At 34.7% G+C, this 25,646-nt stretch overlaps 1 protein-coding gene across 1 annotated transcript in view; it reads right to left on the reverse strand.

The window, feature by feature from the left end:
- Positions 1-25,646, reverse strand: part of LOC306865726 (tetratricopeptide repeat protein 28-like) — a 283,922-nt gene that overhangs the window by 73,633 nt on the left and 184,643 nt on the right. Inside the window, exons 4-5 of the mRNA XM_079410488.1 lie at positions 24,798-25,070; positions 21,770-21,900 (exon numbers count right to left, since the gene is read on the reverse strand). Coding sequence (XP_079266614.1) covers positions 21,770-21,900; positions 24,798-25,070 — 404 coding nt within the window. The remainder of the gene's footprint in view (positions 1-21,769; positions 21,901-24,797; positions 25,071-25,646) is intronic.

Raw genomic sequence — 25,646 nt, forward strand, 5'->3', positions numbered from 1 at the left:
ACACCCAAATGCTTTGTTTTATATCACCAAAAAATCTCATATCCACAACAGATAACTTTATTAACTTCATAAGGTGCCTATCTTCATAAGATAAGACCAAACAACATGCCTAAAAGCGCTTGTAAATATGAGGACATGGCAACACTGCAAGACAGCGCTCGCTATAGCAGCTTCCCGAGCATAAACACAGCGCTGCACATCTATCAGCGGTAGTGTAGTTAAAATCGACGGACAAAAAGACTCTTTAGTCAAAAAATGGCACATAAAACACGGCTAAACTTTTACTCGTTCCTGCAAGACGACAGAATGTTTCTATGGTTACAAATGCGGAAGTGAGTGCTGTTCTGTAAACACATGGAACGATAATTTACGGGAATCAATCCCGCATTTAAATGCGGTTGTCACTCTTGAAACTTGTAGTGTGCACACGTGGCCTATGTGTGTGTTTTTTTAAATAATTCCCCAAAAAATTACAAAAACAAACATTAGTATATTTTATCAATTTTATTATTTGATCCAACTTATATAATATTTATCTTTAAGTTCAATATTTAAGATTTCGTTTTTGTTTTTTGAAAAAAAAAAAAAAGGTAGACAATATTATATGTTTACCTAAATATAAATAAAATTAAAATTAAATAAACATTTGCTCGCTCTCCCACACTCTATAAATATATAATGCATAAAAACAAACATTTGTATATTTTATATATTTTATTATGTATTTTTTAATAAAAAAAATAGGATAGGTGGAAATAGAAAATAATATGATAATATAAATAATATATATATTAAAAATAATAAATTATAAACATTTGCTATATATAGAATAGAGATCAGATGGGAGCTCATTGTCTTTTGAACATTTAACATAACAGGACCATGTAAACACCATAGTATATGATAATCATTCACTCTCACTTTATATATCAAAGCAAAGCGATACCACAGCTAACTACTATTCCATAGCTATGACAGAAGTGCAACTTTGAAGCATGTATTCAATATTGACACCAACCACTTCCAATAACGGGACGGCTCATTGGCTGGATGATTAATTCGGAGGTTAATGCTATTGATTGGAAGCCTATCAGGAGCGTCTGGGGGAAGACAGAGGAAGAATGTCCAAATTAAACTGACAAATGAAGACATGAAAACAGGAGGAATGACTGGACAGACCAGCAAGCTTGGTGTCTAATTAATGTCTCACTTTACCAGATTAATTAAATCACACCATCTATCCATCATATTATGGGGAATTATTAAGCGTTTGGGCTGGAGAATGCTTTTCCACAAGCTCCAAATTAGAGGCGGTTCAATATGGACTTCAGCTGGATCAATAGAACATCTCCAAGCGTAATCCACACAGGGAAAGCTACACAAAGTGCATCTTTTGGGCAGAGCAGAGGAGAGATGAGCTCATTAATAAGCAGCGTGTGAGAGACAGACACAGATCAAAGCTCTTCCTCACAGATGCTGCAGCAGAACAACAAAGACCTGCACTAAATGATCATTTATGAACACATGAGCGCATGGACACCATCCACCATGGCTTGCCTGTTCATGGAGTGAGTGAATGCCTGTTCATTATTATTATTATTATTATTATTTAAATACACGTTTAAATAATAATAAACGTAAATACATATTTAAACATATTATTCGCTTTTTATAATTATATACAGTATATACATTGTATGTATATATATATATATACACACATACGCATACATACGAGTATATGAAATAAAATAAAACACTGACATATTTTACCACATACAGTATATAAATATAAGATAAATATAAAAAATAAATAAATAATCTAAAATAAATATAAATATAAATGCATAATACATACAATAATGCATATGTATTATTGTATTCAAAAAATAAATATATATTAAATTAAACTTGCAACTTGGATGGAAACAAAACTAATGAAGACCAAAGCCATATTTAGACTCTTTTTTATTATTATATGTAAATAAAATAACATCATATATATATATATATATATATATATATATATATATATATAAACATTAAATATTAAAATATTTCTCAGCAGAAGCAGGATATAAATATGAAAAAATAAATTAGTATATAAATATAAAAAAATATGCTTCATTTTGGGTACCAATTCTCACTACTAACTATCTATTAAAAATGTGTCTCACCTCAGTAAACTCCTAATTTGCTGCTTTTTAATAGTTAGAAAGATAGTTGTTGAGTTTAGATATGGGGTAGTATTAAGTGATCGAAAATATGGTCATGCAGAATAAGGCATTAATATGTGCTTCATAAGTACTGATAAACAGCCAATACACTACTATGCGTGCTGTTAAGCAACTGTGAATAGGTCCTTAAAATGAAGTGTTACCAAAATTAAATTTGCAACTTGAATTGAAACACAACTAATGAAGGCCCAAGCCATACCTATCACACTCCTAGCAACTATTCAGAACACCCTAAGCAATGCTATATTAATAATTAGGACATCTTGTTAGCTCATGAAAGGTCTATATAATGTAACAAATACTGGGCTTGCAAGAGGTGTTTTAGAGACACTTCAGCAGAAATGCATGTTGTCGTGCTGGAAGCGCAGCGGTAACGCACAAACGCTGCAGTCGAATCATACGCTCACCGCTCCTGAGGGAGAGCAACTCTCAGATCTGAATTTACCTCCAGGAAATCATCCTGACAATGATGTAAATAAAACATCTCGAGCGCTATCAGCGCAGGGCAGAGAGAGAGAGATGGAGACGATGAGATGACAAACAAGAAAGCCAAGGTGAAGGAGGAGTGTGACAGGGAGAGAGGGATGCGATAACAGATAAAAACGAAGGAAAAGCCAGAATCGGCGGAGATGAGAGAAACTGATGAGCGTTTCCCGCAGCCCTGGAGGCGGCAGGTTTAAGATAAAGACATGAATTATTTAAACGGCTTTATTAGCATCTTCTTTAGTCATTTCTCTCCCATGCTGTGCGCGATTCCCGAGGGAGAACATGCGCCGGAAAACATGCGCAATCTACTGCCACTCACTCGGCTCATTTCTGACAGGCCTGTTCGCCCACACCACGATTCCAACGTCAACAAAAGAGAGCGTCTTTATTGTCAATAACTCGCCTCAAAGCCCTCGCGCATTCTTCGCGCTCCTGATCTTAACAAACCAGACGCCTGCTAATTACACCGGCACATTAACGAGGAAGCTCGTGGAGCGACAGAGGAGATTAACTCGTGAAAGGAATGGTGAAAAGGCCCGTTTCGGTGTAATTTACACCTCTGGGGCAGGTTTTGTTGAGTACGTCTTCATTTTGAGTTGTTATTGGGGTTTCTCTGGTGGGTTCTCACGCTCGTCTGTCCATCACGTGCTCCTGTGACAGTCGGGCTTCAGTCAGGCCTGACAGCGGATCGATAAGCATGTATAACGCCCCGGGCTGTGTCAGCCGCTCCGCTCTCTAATGCGCTACACCGCCGCAGACGGCCAGATTCCAGCACGGACATGCTGCATACAAAGCACACACATTACAGCGGCTTCAACCGCAGATGCTGAGCAAAGCATTAGACGTGACTGAGGGAATTCAGCCAAGAAATGCACAGGTCACATTTCAGCCCAGAATCAAAAAGGGGAATAAATAATAATAATAATTGGCGTTCTTTAATTGTAATGAAAATAAATCATTGTATTAAATGAATAAAAAGTATTTTATAACAAATAAATAATATAATAGTAAAAATAGAATATGTATATATTAGTGCTGTCAAACGATTAATCGCGGTACACACACATATATTATGTGAACAAAAACTTTTATTTTGGATGTGATTAATCGTTTGACAGCTACGGAAGCGTATTGCATTCACTTGAGGAAAAAAAATCTACTCTGTTTTTCTGAATTAACGAGTTAATTATCTCAGAATTACGAGATCATTTTTCATTAAAAAAAAAGTTTTTGCTCTGTTTTTCTGAATTAACGAGTTAATTATCTCAGAATTACGAGATCATTTTTCATTAAAAAAAAGTTTTTGCTCTCTTTTTCTGAATTAATGACTTAATTATCTCGTAATTCTGAGATAATTAAGTCATTAATTCAGAAAAACAGAGAAAAAACTTTTTTCATGAAAAATTATCTCGTAATTCTGAGATAATTGTGTATGTGTGTATGTGTAATTGTGTATAATATGTATGTGTGTGTGTGTGTGTGTGTATATATATATATATATATATATATATATATATATATATATATATATATATATGTGTTTATGTATATATGTGAATATACAATATGTATATATATATATATATATACATATAAATATATGCATTCATACAAATAATATAGCAATATTATTATTATTATTATTATTAAAAATTTTAAACCAAATGGAAAAAAATCTATATTTAATTATTAAGTTTAAATTTATTTAACTATATTTACTGTAGGAATGCAATACGCTATTACATTTTATTTAATTGTAATGAAAATGTCTTAAAAAAAACAAAAAAACTAAGTAAAATAAATACAATCCTAAAATGATGATATAATAATAGCAATGAAAAAATACAATAAAATAAATAAGCTATTGTCTGTGCAAAATAAATAAATATATACATTTATTTAAAACAATACAGAAATAAATAATAAAATATAAACTGCAAAAAAATATACATTTACCTCAAAATTAAAAATTAAATGTATATTGAAATATGTTGGATTAAGGAGTGAGAATAAAACTTAACACTCATTTTAATGGCTAAACCATATGGTTTATTTTGAGGATTTCTCACAGAAATCAGAGTCAGAGATCCTTAAAACGCTTGTAAAGATATCAAAGGAGACGTCAGGTCAGGCCGAGGCATTTGAAATGAATTACAATTCTGGCATCTCCTATAACAAGCTACAACCATATTTAGAGCCAAATTAACGAGACCTTCAGAATAACATCTACTTCAAAGGTTGTGACTTCAAACTATACATAGCTAAAATAATAAATAACACTGTAAAAGAACAAAGACTTTACAGTGACGGCAGGTGGATCAGAACATTAGCATATGAGCTGTCAACCGTGAGGTAAAGTTGCAGGAAAACAGGTCACATCTAATTAGCTGCTAGCCATGTGTTTCATTAGCAACTCATTAACCCCTCACCAGGTACAGTACCCGATGTGTTAGCCATCCATACGCTCACACACTCACACTCACAAAAATACATGCTCTTTTACAAAACCTACTGAACTCCACACAGAATTTGACTTTAGCTAAGCTACACTACTAGCTTACACTGGAAGCTTAGCATTATTAACTGCACAAATTGTTGGCTATAATGATAAACTGTTCCTCATTTGCAAGTCAATTTGGATAAAACATATGCTAAATGACTAAATGTAAATGTAAGCTAGAAATTTGACTGTCTAATAAGCATAAACGTATGTTGCACATACAAATCGAGTCCAACAGAGCTCTTTATCAGCTATGCTGGTTCCAGAAATATTTTTCCATTATTTTTGTAAATATGAATTGTCACGTCACGATTCTCTGATTGGTGGATTTCCTCTGCAGAATCATTGGTAATGTAGTTTTCACCAGATATTTCCTTGTTAAACATGATTATTTACGAAAATAAGTTAAAAAATCGGGCTGATGATAACCTCGCCGTTAACAGTGAAATATAAAATGATTTATTGTGTATATAAACAACATATTTTGTTTAATGCACAATATAGATATATATACAAATATTTAAGAAGTAGGTGGGCACTGAAGTGTTTGGTGTGATTGACTTGCCACAGTTCTCTGATTGGTGGAATTCCTCTGCAGGATCATGGGTAATGTAGTTTTTTTATCAGATATTTCACTGCTAAGCATAATTATTAACAAAATTAAGTATAAAATTCAGGTTGATGGTTTCAACAAAAGTAAATAACCACTGATTATCCTCACAGTTCACAGTGAAATATAAAATTATTGATCTAAAGATGCTGACTGAGTATATAGAAACAATATATTTTACGATGCCCAATATGCATATATATAAATATTTAAAAAGTAGGCGGGCACTAAAGAGCCCTTTTGGTGTGAGTGACTGACTTGCAGTTCTCCGATTGGTGGATTTCCTCTGCTGAATCATGGGTAATGTAGTTTTTCAGCTGTTAAACATAATTATTTTAAAAATATTTGAAATAATGCATGCTGATGGCTTCAACAAAAAAAATACTATTAATTAACAACCTCAAAGCTCACGGTAGGTCTTTAAGAGTTTACAACTTATCGATCAAAATCAATTCTTTAATGGAGAAAACGAATGGGATTTTACTTCCAGAACTTGACTGTTGCACTCTATACAGCTTGAACAGTTTATCTTGGACTGTTTTACTGATCATTTTTTCATAGTAAATTAAATTAATAAGTATAGTCAACATTTCTCTCACTATGATGCTTATAAATGCTAACTAAGCATCGCACTGGATTTTGTGTTAGCCATGCAAACATTCCTATAATTGCACATACATTTATGGCTTTTAAACTGATTTTTCTTAGAAAATCGTGCTATTCTCTCTCATTGCGCTGCTTGCCAGATAAAAATCACTTTTCGTGAGATTCTCACTCATAGCTTATAGCCTGAAGACACTTTCAGCCGTTTCACCTTTGGGGAATCGGTGCCCTTTCCAGTGCATTTGTACCTCGCAATTACCATCAGCGTGCGAAGTCTGCGTGTAATTAGATCGATGGGTTTGATTTGATTTTTCCGTAAAAGGGAACGAATCAACAGGAGTTTTTCTTTCCTTTTTTCCTCTGATATTTTCGCCTGCGGCGCTGCATTGCTTTGTCATGATGACAGTGATAAATGTGGAATGCAAATCCTTTGTTTCCGGGAGGGTAGTTTTCGAAGGGACGGAGAGGGAATCAAAGCCAGGGAAATGCTGTGAAGTTTTCAGGGCAGCGTTGGTGCTGTTTTGTCAGATGCACTCAGGGTCTGATGTAGAGGTCGAATGACTCGACAATGATCACGCACAACGCCCTTGGAGAAACTCGCGACATGACAGCGCAGAAAAAAAAACCTGCTGGGCAAAAATGGCTTTATTGGAAACAGACAGATAAAGACAAAGCTCCTCTAAAAGCTTCGCCCCAGGGCCGCATGGCTGTCAAGCACAAGTCTTGACCCGGTGGCAAAATGTCACTCATGTAAATATTTACAGCGTAATCATGGGACATTGAGCAATCAACGACACAACAGGGACCCCTCTGAGATCATAATTGCAGTCTCTTCTGAGGATGCCGGGTCATTCAGAAGAGTGCAGGCTTTGTGGTAAACCCACAATTTTGCCGCTTTGCCAGACCTGAATGAGGCTCATTCTGCCTGTCGCCACACCTGAATGCCTCCAAAGGCTGACGTCTAGCTCAGCACTTCGTTTATACAATGTGTCCTCGAGCGGCTTCAGATCCTATTCTGAGGGTACAGACACCGTGAACCGTGAATTCACAACCCGCAGAAGAGGTGAAAAGGAAAGAACCAGACAGTTTAAACGAGACATATCCAGGTCACACACATTTGCTCACAAAAGACATGCTATTTTCATCTTACTAGCATACTAAGTTATATTTATTATAGTAATACACTATATTGCCAAAACTATTGGGTCACCCCCTTCTAATGAACATGTTTGACTACTTTAGTCATTTCTATGAGTACAAATCTTAATGTTTAAGCATATAATGATATTCTAGGGAATTGTGTGCTTCTAATTTTATAACAACAGTTTGGACAGGACCCTTTTCTATTCTAACATGACAGTGTCTCTGTGTATAAGACACGGTTCAAAAAGACATGATTGATTGAGTCAGTGTGGAAGAACTTGACTGGTCTGCAGAAAGCCAAGTCCTGATCCCAGCTGAACTCCTCTGGTGTGACTTTAAATGCAGACCTTGAGCCAAAAACTCATCACCAAACACCAATATCTCCGCATTCAGTGTCACGTCTCTATCCTGGCGTCTTTCAGCCACCCAAATTGACGGAATGAGAGAAGAGAATGAAATGGGAAATGGATTACTCCAGGGCTGACGTGCGTCTGTGAAATCAGACATCCGTACAAAGATGAGTAAACTGGATTAGTCTCCCCTCAGTCCCGTCTCCGGGGCTGCCGGTGAGTGCAGAAGTACCCCGGTCGCCCAGGCCTCTTTTGGGAAATCAAACACTTGTCAGCCCAGCTGGCTGCGGAGGCTGCGTGTTGTCTTTCGTTCGCGCCGTCTCGTTTTCATCTGTTTACATGTGGGAATTGTGGGAGGCCCCGCTCAGGCCGCCTTGCCAGGAGGAATTCCTTCGTGCAAAAAATTGTCAACAAGATTTTTTGTTTTACGGCTGCCTGTCTGAGCACATTACTGAGGCCTGGCATCTGCTGTTCAATTCATTACACTCCGCTTAAGCAATTTGTTCCTCTCCGGCATTTTAAGGAAATGTGATTAGGTGTGTTTCCTCGGCCTGTTCGACTGAGGTTGAGGGTGAGCTGATATCACAGATTGGATATTGTCTTCTCTGGGCTTGTGGGTAAATGCAACGGCTCTATAGATGAGGGAACGCTGATGGCGATGGCGTCTGTGTTAGCGTTAGCTTTAGGGTGACCATGCACACTAAATACTTCAAACAAAGTTTTTCGTTTTCTATTTCAAATAAATGTTGTTCTTATGAACTTTCTATTTGTCAAAGAATACTGAAAAAAATAAAACGTATCAGTTTCCACAAAAATATTGGGCAGCACAACTGTTTTCGACATTGATAATAATCAGAAATGTTTCTTGAGCAGCAAATCAGCCTATTAGCATGATTTCTGAAGAATCATGTGACACTGAAGACTGGAGTTGCATCATAGAAATATATGACATTTTACAATATATTCAAATAGAAAATAGTTATTTTAAATTGCAATAATATTTCACAATATTACTGTTTTTACTGCATTTTTAATCAAATAAATCCAGACTACAATCCAATTCACTCAACTTTGAACTTTAGTGTAGAAAAATAATAAAAGAGAAAAGTCATCTTGGCAACTAATTGAAATAAAAGTTTAAGCACTAAAATGAATTAAATGAAAATTAAAGCTAAAGAGAAATTAATTAAATAAATAAATAAATAAGAAACCAAAGCCCCCAAAAAAAACTTATTAAAAAATTAAAAAACAAATTTAAAAATTTAAAATGATTAAACTTAAATTAAAATTAAAAATGAAGACACAACATTTTATATATTTATATTTTTTATATATTTTATATGAAATATTTCAAATTACACTATTATTATGTATATAGCGCACAGTATACAAACTTTATATAATCCTGCAATGCAATGTGTTCATCTTGACCATCTTTTTTATTTTACCAATTTCCAAACAAAAAGCACACAAAAATTATTTTCAAAAATTCTTTAAAAATGTGATGACTCAGCATACTACAGTTTAAAATAATTATTACTGCTTACTGCTTTACATGCTATAAAAACTAGTAGGCAGAATACAGTAACGGGTTACACGGCTACTCACTTTTACTAGTTAAGCAGACTAGTCAGTGTTTACCATGTAAATGACTCACTTTATGCCATGTACTGTAGCATCAGCGGTCTCTGACTAGTCAGTGCAACACCTAGCAAACAGTATATAGTATGCAGTAAGCTAGTATTCCTTACAGGTTGTGCAAAGACAGTTATGTTTTATGCTCATTCAGATACACGATGTATTGCTGTGACTATGTGGAATGAGGAAGTGGATCTTGAAGGTCAGTTCTGAAAGGAAAGAGCTAGAGAGAGAGAGAGAGAGAGAGAGAGAGAGAGTGTGTGTGTGTGTAATGCACACAGAGAGATATACAGCCACAAAAGAAAGACAAAGTGGAAAAGAAAGCAGAGTCAGCGGCTGAGAGGAGTGGACTACCGTCCAGCCGTTGTGTTCTCTGGCAGCGTGTCAGCAGGCTTGCGTAAGAACATTCCCTCAGCCTGAAAAAATGCAAATCCTCCTCTGGGATGCGGCACCATTTTTACAGCGGTGAGCTCCCAAAGAATGAAGCTCACAGTTGTGACCTTCTCCGCAGAAATCTGTGCTGCTGTTCCACGAACAAACCGCACATTAGCCACATGAATATCACTGTGCCGACTGCATTTAGATGCGACAATTAATGTCCTACATTATCGTTCCGTAGGAATCACTTCCAAAATGGAGATGTTTATACAGTGAAAACCACAGCTATGCTTAGGCGTCTTGTGGCTGTAAACAAGAAACATGGATGCTGAATGTTTAACTTGCTCGGTGTCAGATATTACTGACAAAATTAATTCAAGTAAATGCTTATCAACTGGTTTTGCATAAGATTTCATACTGGATACTAGAACTGTTGATAGTAAGATCTATTATTAACTAAAAATGTTAAAATGTTAAAATAAATAAATAATAATTTATTAGATTAAATATTGTTTACAAAACGAAAATTAAAATTTTAAATGTAACCTTGGCAACTAACTGGAAAAAAATTCATTTGAAGTACAGAAACTACTAAAACTCAAACTGACAAAATTAGAAATATTGCTTTGGCAATAAAACTCATACTAAATAATAATACGAAGAAGAATAACAAAGGCACATAACTACTAAAATGTAAAATAAAATTAAAATGCACACTATAAAAATAATAAAATCGAATTCAAAATTCTATAAATACTATATAAAATAACATTTATATACTAAAACAAAATTTTAAAAAAGTTTATATAATAATATAATACGTATTTAACACAAAGATGGGTTTTATGTCTCAACATTATTAATAAAACTAACCCTGAATAGGTAATATGCTGGTTTCCTGGTTTGGATGTAAGAGTCTTCATTTTCTCCCAACATCTGAGCTGCTGAGGAATGTGGATTACTTTCATTTTCAAGGTATTGCGCCTCAAAATCTACCTAAATACGTGTATCACTCCAGACTCCTCTGTGAATGTTATGTCTTTATAGTGCTTAGCATTTTAACCGTATTTGAGTGCGTACATTAAGAGTTTTTAACTGATCAGATTAGTTTGCGCCGTTCGTAGCGTGAGATTTGTTCGGTAGCGTGGTCGCGCGGCTCACTCAATTGATGGCGCGAGCTCTGTAACGTTACATTGTTTCGTCCCACTTTCAGTGCATTTGGCTTCCCATATGTACAGCCAAACACCGGTTCTCTCGCTCTCACTTATGTTGCTTCTACCGGCTGTTTATTCCTGTAGGTTAGATATGCAATGCAGAGAGACGTATACGCGAAGCCCTCCTCTGGAGATGGGGTGGGAATATGCAGCTCATTTGCATTTAAAGCGATACACTCCAAAACAGCTCTTTTTAGACACACCCCAAAAATGACATTTTCCAGCTGTTATAATAAATGGTCTGTACGGTATTTTGGGCTGAAACGTCCCAGACACATTCTGGGGACACCCAATACCAATATTACATTTTGTAAGAAGAGGTATAATAGGTGCCTTTTAATATTCCGTCACCTGTAATAAAATACCACTGACAACCAAACCGAATGGGATGAAACTACAGCTGCACTGTGTATGCCATAGAGAAATGCTATGGTCATGTGCAAATAGCAAGAAAAAGAAAACAGTGCGAGAGCGAGAGAGACAGAGCACGCTCACAAGAAGTCAAATCAGCCATGAACATATGCTGCGAAGAAGAAACAAGCCATTTGAACAGATTTACAACCTGATCGACTGATTAAAAACAGCTCTGAGACTTTTGTCAAAGACGTCTCGACTTAAAAGAACAGAAAGCAGTTTCAAGTAAGTCTGCGTTCCTATAATATATCACTGGCAAACCTAAAAAAAAAAAAAAACTATCAAGAACACATCCAGGTCATTATATATATATATATATATATATAGAGAGAGAGAGAGAGAGAGAGAGATATGGTGGCCAAAAGGAAATAATATATTTGTCTTTGACCAAGACGTGAGATTCACCTGCCTAACAGTGTTTGACTTATTTAGACTCATCTCAGCAGTGACACACACACTCAGACTGGAACCCACCCAGAGATCAGCTCGATTGATCTCTGACATTGATGTGTGAGTGGAGTGGCCCACGGGCCTAGAGAGTGCAGCGCAGACCTCTGGGGAGAAACTCTCGTATAATCCATCACCTCCCTCTTCTCTCCTCTCCTCCTGAGGAACAATCACACCTCACAGGGTGGAAAAAAGCTGCACATTTTGACTGAATGATGGGTTACTCTGCTCCTGCTGCAGCTTTCATTAATCCCAGTGTGACTCCAGACCTACAGGGGTGCCGTAGAGTCACCAAACAACAACAACAACGTATATAACAACAAACCAAGGAAGCGAAATACTAGACATGAAAGCGACACAATGCAAGCATACATCATGTTCGCTATTGTTTCCCACATACAGGTTATGTTCTGAGTCGCTATAGATTAGCTAAAACAGGGTTTATTCCTGATATTAAAGACGCTAATCAACCGAAAAGATAGCTGTATTCACAGCATGCAGTAATGCCAGTGGCAGCTGTGCATTGAAGCTAAACGGGTTATTGTGAGTACAAAACGACTGCGAATGTGACATTGCTTTTATATAACAGTTCCATAAATAAGATGGCAATATAGAGTAACTTATATTTTACACACAATATTACTGGTTTGTTTGTGTGTTTTTGTTCGGCTAAATGAAAATAGTTATAAAAGTAGCAGAATAATTAATTGTTGTGTATCTCTGAGCAAAACACGGAAGATGAATTTTTGTTCCTGAATGAATCTGCGTTTATGGATAAATTGAGTAAACGGCTCAATTATTCACTCATAAGGACATACACTTGAATAAATTAGCATTTTTGAATGAATCGGTTGAATGAACAACTCAGTAATTCACTCAGAGACACTTGAATGAATCTGTGTTTTTGAATGAATTGGTTAAATGAACGACTCAATGATTCACTCATAAGAACACTCACTTGAATGAATCAGCATTTTTGAACGAATTGGTTGAATGAACGACTCAATGATTCACTCATAAGAACACTCACTTGAATGAATCAGCATTTTTGAACGAATTGGTTGAATGGAAGATTCAATGAGTCACTCATAAAGACACTCACTTGAATGAATCAGCATTTTTGAATGAATTGGTTAAATGAACGACTCAATGATTCACTCTTAAGAACACTTACTTGAATGAATCAGCGTTTTTGAACGAATTGGTTGAATGGAAGATTCAATGAGTCACTCATAAAGACACTCACTTGAATGAATCAGCATTTTTGAATGAATTGGTTAAATGAACGACTCAATGATTCACTCTTAAGAACACTCACTTGAATGAATCAGCGTTTTTGAACGAATTGGTTGAATGGAAGATTCAATGAGTCACTCATAAAGACACTCACTTGAATGAATCAGCATTTTTGAATGAATTGGTTAAATGAACGACTCAATGATTCACTCATAAGAACACTCACTTGAATGAATCAGCGTTTTTGAATGAATTGGTTGAATGAACTACTCAATGATTCACTCATAAGAACACTCACTTGAATGAATCAGCATTTTTGAACGAATTGGTTGAATGAATGACTCAATGATTCACTCATAAGGACACTCGCTTGAATAAATTCAAGTTTTTTAACAAATTGGTTTATCGAACAATTCAATGACATTAAGACAGCCAATTGTTTGGTTCCTTAATGAATCTGTGTGCCTGAATGAGTTGACTGAATGAATGGTTCACTGACTCACTCAAGGAAATTCTCAAATGGTCCTAACTCTCTTAAAGAGTGTTTACCCACCACTTTTAGCATGGTGGGTAAAAACGCTACTGCTATCTCTCTCTCTCTCTCTCTCTCTCTCTCTCTCTCTCTATATATATATATATATACATATATATATATACTTATCACTATTTATTTGCTATATTAACCATTATATTAACCATAAAATATAATTCTTTGGTCATTAAGTGAGATGTAACGAATCTAAGTTTATAGAAATTCAGTATCTTTTCTTTGTGGAGTCTCTGCATCGACCCTGACGAAGGCCGAACAGTGTGAAGAAGGGAGAAATGTGTTTAAGGGTGATGAATGGTGATGGAGGGCAGGTCTCCATCAGTTCAGGAGCAGCTCGACCTCTTCTGCAGCGGACACCTACAGAGCGCGTGCTACAGGAGTATCTTTACACAACACGACTACACGAGCGTCGCTCTCTCTCTCTCTCTGCCTTCATTAAAATGGAGTTCCTAAAGCTCCCATTCATCTTTCTGACAGGCGTGCCATCGATCGACCTCGGTGCAGGATGCAATTCCAGGCCTTTAAATGACTCTGCGCTTGGTCACTCCAGTCGGATGGCGCTCCGCTAGCCTTAGCCAGCGCTGCCGAGTAGAGGAGGGTCATTTACTCAAACGACTCGTCCACACCACGGCTCATTACAGCCGACCACACGATGGGTCACGGCTCTGTGGCAGAAAGCCGTCATCTTTGATTTGATGTGCTTGTATGGAGCGTGTCAATGAACGGCCATTGATGCTGACCATTCACTGACACAAATGTATTCTGGACTCAAAGGAATCGATTGGATATTTTTCCAGCATATTTAATCCATTTTAGTCTATAGAGTGTAATAAAGTCTGTTAGTGCACGCTTGAAATTAATATTGCTGTTTTGCCTGGCTGTATACCATTTCAAAATTCATCTGTTAAATGTTGATGAATGTGTAGAACATAAATATTTCTTATTTGTATAGAAAAACTGCATTTTGCATTAATGCATTACTATCTATCTATCTAGAGAAAAATAAACATAAAAATGATCAAATATATAAATACATTTTATAAGGAGCTTCTTCGGATGCTGGAGACTCTTTAGAGAGCAACAAAAAGTCAATATCAGCAACGCTTTTCATCTCTCTGACACCAGTGCATTTGCAAGCAAATAAAGAGAGTTGTACACACATAAATGCACATAAAGACCAATAAATGGCAGTTTACACACATACACACACACATAGAGTACAGGGCCCATGAGAGCATCATTGATCTCTGCCTCGCCTGAGGTGAGTTTTCCTCCATAACCTGAGGAATCCTGCCTGAGGCGAATATACAGCATCACAGCTGCTAATGACCTTTAAAACACACACACACACACACACACACACACATCTCTCTTACTGAGTAAACAGACTTTAAGAAGTCTATATTGTGCAATAAAATCTAAATGGCAGGTACTTTAGGCAAAGGTTGTGACAGGAAGAGGAAATAGGATGGAGCAATTTCCCGATCCCTCTTCATCTTCCTGGAATCTTCTTAATCTCTCAATAACACTCAAAAGTCATTAAGGCACTCAATATCTGATCCGGATCACAATTCAGCAGCAACAGACATAATAAAACCTCAATATCCTTACACACACACACACACACACACACACACACACACGCACACACGCGCGCACACACACACCTGTCAATGGCTCCTGAATTTACCAGCCACAAATATATTTTCCTAGCCATGAAACTGTATTGTGCAAATTTTTAAAAAGACAATAATCTACGGTTATTTTGCAGCTCAAATATTCATGTGGTCAGGAAACAAGGAGATTCTATTTGTCTTATTAATTACAACAATACATGTCAGGTCGTTTGAACAGAGCGATGTTTTGGAAATGCCACAGAACCACAATGTTTACACTCTTCAGGAACATAAAACTACCAAAAGTCAACACGAAATGCTGTACATAAACCGTTTAACATTTTGTTTATAATATTTAACACAAATGGTGGAATGTGTGTCTATATGACTGGTGGTTGAAAAATAATAAAATATTTCTTAGCAATAATAATCGCTGAATAATCATACACAATTAGACCAGGAATGTGCATTAAAGTAAATAGAGTGCATTTGATTTCATGCTGACTTTAGCACTGAAAGCATCCTATAATTCATCTTTAATGGCAATAGAAGAAAAACTTGGACAAGGGTCAGACTATAGTCCTCACAAAAACCATGCATTAGATTTCAGATCACTGACACGCTTGGATCAGAGCAAAAACTAAACTAAGCTAAATGACACTATAATTCTCTGTAGAGCTGCTTTATCGCTAAAATTGTTTCATAACTGAAGTACTTTGCAACATTAAATGAATAGTTCACCTAAAAATTGAAAAGCTGCATGTTTGTAAGAAACAAATCCATCATTAAGGTGGTTCAACTTTAAACTGTCACTTCTAGCCAAATTATAATCCATAATCCATTATAAAGGTCCATCTCCTGCTGTCCTTTCAAATCAAAATCCACCAAGATATTTGTTTAGAACTGTTTCAGACATGTAAACAGTGCTTGATCTGTGCAGATTTCTCTCCTAATTCAGATGAGATTACTTTTTTACTGTGGGAAGCAACATTATGGATAGAAGACAATGGTTTAAAGTTAAAAACGTCATAATGATGGGTTCGTTTCTTACAAACACGCAGCTTTTCACGTCACAAGACATTAATTGATGGACTGGAATGGTGTGGATTATTGTGATGTTTTTATCAGCTGTTTGGACTCTCATTCTGACGGCACCCATTCACTGCAGAGGATCCATTGATCAGCAAGTGATGTAATGCTACATTTCTCCAAATCTGATGAAGAAACAAACTCATCTACATCTTGGATGGCCTGAGGGTGAGAACATTATCAGCAAATGTTCATTTTTGAGTAAACGATTACTTTAATACTGCTCTGTATTGTATAAAGTGCTTTAAAACAAATGTGACTTGACTTGAATATTGAGTGCCACACACACACACAGAGCGTCCGTCATTTATCCCTACCTGTGAGGAAGATAGAAATTCTCAAATTGTCCCAAATGCAGCATGTCCTCTCTGCATTGGCTTTAATTAAGCGGCTGACAGTGACTGCGGCTCACAATTACAGACAGGCAGACAGTGCGGCTCACGCCGGTGTTCTCCGCGCACAAAGAAGCCGGGGGCCCGTCGCATAATGAATGCATTTTAACAAGATGAAACCAAACCAATTACAACTGCTGTCATATTCTGAAGTGCTCTGCTTAATGAATATAAGAACAATATGTTACCTAAAAGAGATTAAACTGCTGGCCTGCTCTATACTCGCTTGAACTGCAATTGCAGAGCGTTTCAAACATCATGAAAGCAGACAGTATGTGTGTGTGTGTGTGTGTGTGTGTGTGTGTGTGTGTGTGTGTGTGTGTGTGGAAGAGAAAGAGAGAAAAAAAGATTCAAATGAGAAGGACAGAGAAAATGTGGAAAAAAACATCAGCTATGTTTAGAAGAGAATACTGTCTGCTATTTGTTCAAAAATTAATACTTTTATTCAACAAGGACATGTTGACTTGATCAAAAGTGGCAGTCATTTATAATGTTACTCAAGATTTCTATTTTAAATAAATGCTGATCACCTTTCAATTCCTCAAAGAATCCTAGAAAAAATACATCACCATTTCCACAAAAATATGAAACTGTTTTCAACACTGCTAATAATCAGAAATGTATCTTGAGCAGCAAATCAGCAGAATGATTTCTGAAGGATCACGTGACACTGAAGAATGCGGTAAAGATTGCTTTGCATCATAGCAATAAATTACATTTTAAAATATATTCAAATAGATAACCGTTATTTTAAATCGTAATAATATTTCACAATATTATCAAATAAATGCAGCCTGGATGGGCAAAAACATCCGAAAACTGACCCAAAACCTTTAAACAGTGTATATAATTAAATTTCATATCATTACTTGCATATTAAAAAGCATGCAGTTAGCAGTACTAATACTGAATACAATCTTTTATTTGTTAAAAAACTATATGTAAACCAAAACGTAGTATGCTACAATGTTTATTAAAAACACATTTAGTAAATAAATTGTGCACAGCATATTACTTTCTTTCAAAATTAGTATGTATGCCATTCCAAAAATATCCCAAATATATATTTCTCCTCTTTTTGCATGTTTTTTTTCTTTTCTGTGTGTATCTGAGAAGAGAGAGAGAGCTATATTTTGTGCACTTTCATATTTACTCTTATTTAATCTTGACACAACAGAGATGAATCACTGCGTATAATTCATCATAACGTCTTACCAGCTGCTCAGTGAATCTACTGTTTTAATGTGCGACGTGTGTTTGTGCATTCACTGCATTCAGCGTTTACACAATAAATCCACTGCTGATTTCATATGCAACCAGTCTAGGACCATATGAAATATTATTACACTTTAAAACAGCTGTTTCATATATGAATATATCTTAAAATGTAATTAACTTTATGTTTTTTGATGCTTTTTACCACTGCAACATTGAAAACAGTTGTGCTGCTTCTTTAGTCCACTGTTAGATACAAACCTGAACATGCACGAGAGCAAAAGAGAAGACGAGAGGAAAGGAGGATCGTGTCTCAAGGTGCTCAGCAGAAGATTTCCTGAGGCAAGGCGAGAAAAAATGTATATATGTAATAACATGAGCTCATTGGTTTGGATTCCGGGGTAAATGGGGGAATGTTTCTCTACACACTATATACCTTCACTTTCAGCAGCTCTATTTATTCCTAACGCTTTACTGATATAGACCGTAAGCCTCTGAAACTCCTCCGTCTATATTAACGACTGAATCAAAGCTCTTCTGTTGCTTTCAATGACACGCTGAAGTGTTTTTCACTCAATATTGACACAGGGACGCTCCACATACTTATGGGAATATTAGGTGGAATAAAAGCTTTTTTTATTTCAATTGTTTAATTTATTAATGAAGTATATTAAATTGTGTGTGGGTAGTATATAATTACTTTTATATAATGAAATATATATATATAATAATTGATCATTTATTTATAATAATTTTATAGTTATTTATTATTTTAAATTAATTATGCATTATATATATATATATATATATATATATATATATATATATATATATATATATATATATATATACAATTTGTTAATGAATTATATACCATTTTATGTATACAAATAAATAAATTCAATAATTAAAATAAAAATAATACACACAAATAAAACATACATAATTTATAATGATTTTACTTAATTATATAATTCTATTAATTTATTAATAGTAATAAAATATGCAATTGGAAAAAAAAACAATACAAGAATTTTATATAATAAAAAAAGTATAATAAATAATATAAATAAATAAAAATTAAATTAATTTTGTCATTTAAAAAATATTTCATAATTTGATATAATTATTTAAAATTAATTGTGTAATTATTAGAATATATATATATACATACATACACACATACATATACTATTCCTTTAACACATAAACACTGTTCCTAAAAACACATCCAAAAATGATATTGTACTTAAATAAAGAGTTGTGATGCGTTATACAGAACAGAATGATCTTGAAAGCTGTGCTTTCCAAAGCCTTGATGAGATTAGGCTGGTTTGTGTGTGGATGTGCTGATTAGTGTGGATCTGGAGTAATTAGTGCGATGGGTCATGAGTGTTTACTGCAGTACACATCAAACCATTAGACAACAGATTTGAGAGGGGGAGCCAGAAGTCTCATACCAACTCCATCACCGCCGACTCACTCACACACACTCTTACAGCAGACGATCCATCACAACACATTTCCTACATGCACGCATGCTCAAACACACTGCAATATGGCAGCAGACACACATCTGCCGTACCTGTTCATACTTCAGTTCCCTGAAGCTCAGAAGGTGACCTGAGAGACAAACACACACACTTCCTGCGGATCTTACCACAAACCGCTCGAGCGTGCGACCGTATGGCCATTTTAGGAAAATGCTTTGTTTGGAACTCGTTTCATGTCTCCTCAAAGATGCTAATTATAAAAATGTAGGCCAAAAACACAGTAAAGTACACAAACATAGATGCAAACGCATTGAGAGCACGCTGAACTGTTGATGGGTGCATATTGCTGAAACACCAGCATATCGTGCATTAAATTAAATCAGAACAAGCTTGATATAACATGTCAACACTTTAACTAACTTGAACTAACCTGGAACAGGTTCAGGCTAATACCCGCTATAGTGCTAGTTTGCGTTGTCGGGAGGATGCAACATTATTTGTGTTGCATTACAAATTGTAGGGGAATTTCAAAACACATCCATGCATTAAATCAACACGGTTCTACTTTTCACAATCCAATTAAATTCCAATGGATACAATCCAGTCTTGCATTATTTTGCACTAAATACTCCCAACGCTACATAATGCCGCTGAACGTGTTACGAAAACCATTTAATGGCTGCAGAAACGCGGTCAGGTCCAGGGTTACAGTGAGTAATGAAGAGAGGAGAAGAGGAGCAGATGTGAGGACGCAGTGCTTCTATTTCAGCGAGCAGAGCAAACACACGGACACACTCTGGACACACAAAAGAAGAGTCTATCATTCTCCTCATCCACTCCATTTCATAGAGAGATATGAATCAGGTGATGATGAGAAGCCAGCGGATGAGGCATTCGCTGATAAGACCTCGAGACGCATTAAATACAGCCAGTGTGTGAATCTCACCAAACCTGTCAAGAATATCACTGGCTCATATTTCATTTTAAGATAAAAAGAAGAAATTATGTATAGCATAAAGAAAATGAAGTCTATTTTTAGGACCATTAATAATTTTGCATTAGTTTCCTCTTAAACTGATTTTTTTTTTATCACAATTTGCATTTATGTAATATTACAATAGTCAAAAATTATTTTAAAAATATTTATTTATATTATTTAACATTACAATTATTTCCCACCAAAATTCTCATTTTCAAAAAGTATTTGTATTATATTTAATTTCAGTATATTTCAATTGTTTAATTTTTAGTATTAAGTATCACATGTTATTAGAAATTATTGTCATTGAGAATAATAGATATTAAAACTCTTAAAAAAAAAATCAAATCAAAACTTCTAGATTCCTTTTATTAGGGGAATGTGATAAAAAATTATGTAAATAAATAAATAAATACAATAAAATAAAATAAAAATAAATAAATATTAAGAAAATTAAGTATTATTGAAAAAATATTTAAAAATGACTCATTTATTTATTTGTATTATTTAACATATATTGTATATTTTATGGGTTTTCTTTTTTGTATTTTTTATATTTTAATTTATTAGGGTTAGGGTTATTATATAACCCTATTACACATTATATTATACATAATATATTATACATTATTGGTTTTTAATATTCATTATTACATTTCAAAACGCTAAAACAACCAGATTTATTGTATTGGGGGAAAATGTGCTTAAATGTCATAAACATTAAATAAAAATTAAAAGCAACTAATTAAATTAAATGTCACAATGTAAATAAACAAAGAAATGAATGAATAAAATAAACATGAAAATAAACATCATTGTCTGTATTATTTATTTATTTACAATATTTACATTTGATTATTATTCCATTTTTCTTTTGATTTTAGAAGTATGACCCAGACAGGTTTTTGTGAAGTTCACCCAAGTAGGACGTTTCGGGGGTGTTTTCTCAACGGTGCATCAGAACAGATAGACAGCGAGCTGAAAGGAGACAGAACAGAGATGCTGAGCATCCACAAACGTGACAGAGAGCGGTGAGTCTGCCCTGCAGCTCTGACTCAAACATTTGTCACGTCACAACACGAGTCCTGGGTCTCTGATAAAGCCATCTTGCGCACTTTATTTCTGCTAGAGGTGAAGATATAGCCACACACACACACGGGTCAGTTAGTTGGCGATTACCTCTCTGTCCTTGAGTTTCATGGCCAGGACGAGCTGGTGTCTGTGGTTGCTCAGTGCCTCGCGGTAATTCCCCTTGGAGAAGAAGGCTGACCCCAGGTTCCCGTGAGCGCGGCATTCGCCCGTCTGGTCACCTGAAGGAAACCAGATCTGGGTTGGAAGGTTTCCAAACACACACCAACATGACAAAACTGAATCTGAGCAAAATATGTTCACAGGCTTTAGGAAGATCAACTTCAGATGGGTGCTAACTGGTCAAAGCTGCTTGTTTTGGTCCATTAGTTGGTTCAATCTGTTGCAGGTCAACCTAAACTGGCAGACCATCTCAGACCAGCAAGAATCCAGATACTGAATTCAAACAAACAACAACGAGTGAACTGCAAAAATCTGTAAGAAATTGTTCAAAGTGGTAAATGAAGCAAAGATCCTTAGAGTACATTTTACAAGATCATTTCAGTCTTTCTACTTTTAATTATTTGTGAAATTTACTAGCAATTTACGCATTAACAAAAAAAGTTGCAAAGTACATCCTACATCTTTTTTTTGTTTTTTTGTTTATGACCTGTTTTTCATTATTATTACAAATTTGTGCTTTATTGTCAAAAAATAAATAAAACAAAAAATTAAGCCATTAAATTAATGTAAACAATGAACGAGCGAATGAACAAACAAACAAATTAACAAATAAAATAAATAATTAAATAGTACATTTAGTTTTTTTGCAAATTCTGACAAAATTGGACAATTTCTGGCCAAATCTGATATAACTAAGCTTTTTTAATTTAATTTTTATTTTTATTTTAAATAAAACAACAATAAACAATTTATGTACTTTAACAAAATAAGACACTTTCTGACGAAATTAAACAAAACTTTTTTTTTTGTTTTTTTTGCTAAATCTGACAAACAGTTTTTTGATAATCTTACAAAATTTGACAATTTCTGACCGAATTTGTCTAATCAAAACTGGGCGTTTTTTTTTTTTTAGACAGTTTCTATTGATAAATCAGGCAAAATTAGACCGTTTCTAAACAAGTCTAATATAACTTGACTGTTTTTTGCTAAATCTACACAAAATTAGACAGATTATATTGGTAAATTGTTCTAAAAAAATCTGACACAACTATGCCAACTTTATTTGCATACGTACATTATACCTGTGGGCGATATATACTATATAGAGCAAATCTCAGCTGCTTGTATCGTTGCATATTGTAAAGTATATTATCATCCAACTCCAATCTGTTTAATGCAACTTAAGGCATGAAGATATTAAGATACTCTCCAAATGAATATGATCATTTTCTGTAAAGCTGTTTAGAGAGTTCTATATAACAGTGGTTTGAGGTGAAAGTACGAGATTACACAGCAATATCATCATGTGTCGAGCCTCGCAGCACCTGCAACATCTGCAGCTGTTCTTATCAGACCTTCATCAGTCGCTCCGACAAGAAAGAGAGAAAACCAGAGCCGAGCGAGACGTCAGCTGTGTACTAATGTGCTAAAAGCTCAAACACAAACTTTCCCCGTTCAGGCGTGTGAGACAGACACTTTCATGCCTTAAAGTCCAGCTGACATTCAGGAGCCGCGAGGAGAATATTTATGATTTCTGCGATAATACTTTTGGCAATATAGTGTATTTACACAAAAACTAGTCCAGTGGCATTTTGGGGGAAAGTTGCAGCGGCTTTTGAAGCCTAATTACTGCGAGACCTTATCAGCATGAGCTCGGCTGGGTCAAAATAATTAACTTTGTGAGAAAGTACCGAGGCCTTTTGTGCACAAGGTCACCTGGACGTCCGTCACAAGATGTTCTCGGAACAGACCACAGAAGTACATCGATTTCTCAAGAACAGGACATGATCACATGAATATGCAAAATGAACGTGTTTTAAAGGAACAGTTTGCCAGAAAAATCATCATTTGCTCCTCGTCATGTTGTGCTTTCTTTTGTGGAGCACAAAAGGAGAAAAGGAGCGAGTGTGTAGAGCAAAGTAAAGGTCATTTACAATGATAGATGATAGAAATAACAGCTTGTTTAATTCCGCATGCCATAAACAGTGAAACTAACATTATTAAAAAACGTTTCCTTATTTGAAATTAAGGTGAAACGCGTGTTTTTTGTATGGTTTTTAAGTTTTACAATTTTAATCATATTTATATTAATAAAAATGGAAATATTAGATTTTAAATATTAAAATGTAAACTATTAAAATTGTTTTTTAAGTTTATAAATGGTAATGCTTATAGTAATAAAACAAATATTAGATTAAATATTAAAATACAAACTATTAAAACTGAAATAAAGACGGAATATAACATTGTTTACATTTTATGTTGTTTCATAAGTTTTACATTTGAATAACATTTATATATAAATAAAATAAAAATATTAGATTAAATATTAATATAAGCTATTAAAATGGTTCCTGTTAACTGAAATAGATGAAATGATACATGTTATTTTTTTATTTTACATTTTTTAATTTTATATTGTTTTATAAGTTTTAAAATGTTAATAATATTTATATTAATATAATGTAAATATTATATTAAATATTAAAACAAACTATTAAGATTGCTTTCGTAAACTGTGATAAAATGCAATTTAAAATGTTATAATTGACATTTTTTAAGTCTGATATTGTTTTATGCATTTTAATTTTGCAATCATATTTATATTAAGAAAATATAAACATTAGATTATTTGATTCAACAAATTTATAAACACTTAAAAATTATCTAAATAAAAATAATATGTTGAAGAATTACAATTGCTAAAACTAAATAGAAATATTTTAAAAAATATATATATTAATGATAAATACAAATAACAAAAGCACACAACAAAATTACTAAAACTAAAATTAAAATACAAAAATAAAAGCTAATTCAAAATATTAGCAAATCCCACAATAGTACATAAATAATACGGTTGGAATATGGTCAATAAAAACAAAATCATGTTGTAAGGAACCTGAAATCTGTCAAAGAAGCCTCTTTAAAGTCTTCACTCAAAAGAGTCGCTCACCTAAAGTTTTGGCCACCTCCAGGTCTTGTTGCATGTAGGCGGTGCTCTTCTCCGTGTTGCCCAATGACCAGTAAGCGCTGCTGAGAGCCGAGAAAACAGAGCCGCGCAGCTTGAGGCTGCAGGTGCCGATCTTCAGCGCCGCCTCCAGGACCACCACAGACGCGCCGTGATGGGAGGCGGTCAGCAGCTCCTGACCAATCACAGACACCACCACAAACGGACTCTTGTCCAGCTTCATCTTCTGCAGCTGCTGGTAGGTCGGCTCCAGGGATTCTGCAGAGCGGATGCACACAAATGACAGCGAGAGTTAAGATGCGACACAAAACATTCAAAAAAAAATAAAAGATATAAAAATATTTGAAATCTACCTTACATCTAAATACACATCTGATTTAATGCAATTTTACATTAATTAAACTTCAAACTTACAAAAAATAGATAATTAAAAACTATTTTGTAATATGAAATATGTAGATAGATCTGACAAGAAATTACACTAAATCTGTTAAAATGACAGTTTATGTTGGTAAAGACCGTTTCTCACCAAAACTAGGCAGTTTTTTGCTAAATCTGACATAATTAAACTGTTCTTTGTTGTCACATTCGAATTAGACGGTTACTGAGCAAATCGGCATTTAAAAACTTCTTTTTTTTTGGCTAAATCTAACAAGATTTTATAGTTGTTGTTTTTTACTGTATATTGTACCAAATTATACAGTCTCTCACCAAATCAGATAAAAACTGGGATGTTTTGGGCCAAATCTGACAAAATTAAACTGTAGTTTTTGGTAAATCTGACAAAATTAGACGTTTTCTGAGCAAATCAGACAAAACTGTGTTGTTAATTGC

The sequence above is a fragment of the Barbus barbus genome, assembly GCF_936440315.1.
Source record: "Barbus barbus genome assembly, chromosome: 47".
NCBI lineage: Eukaryota > Metazoa > Chordata > Actinopteri > Cypriniformes > Cyprinidae > Barbus > Barbus barbus.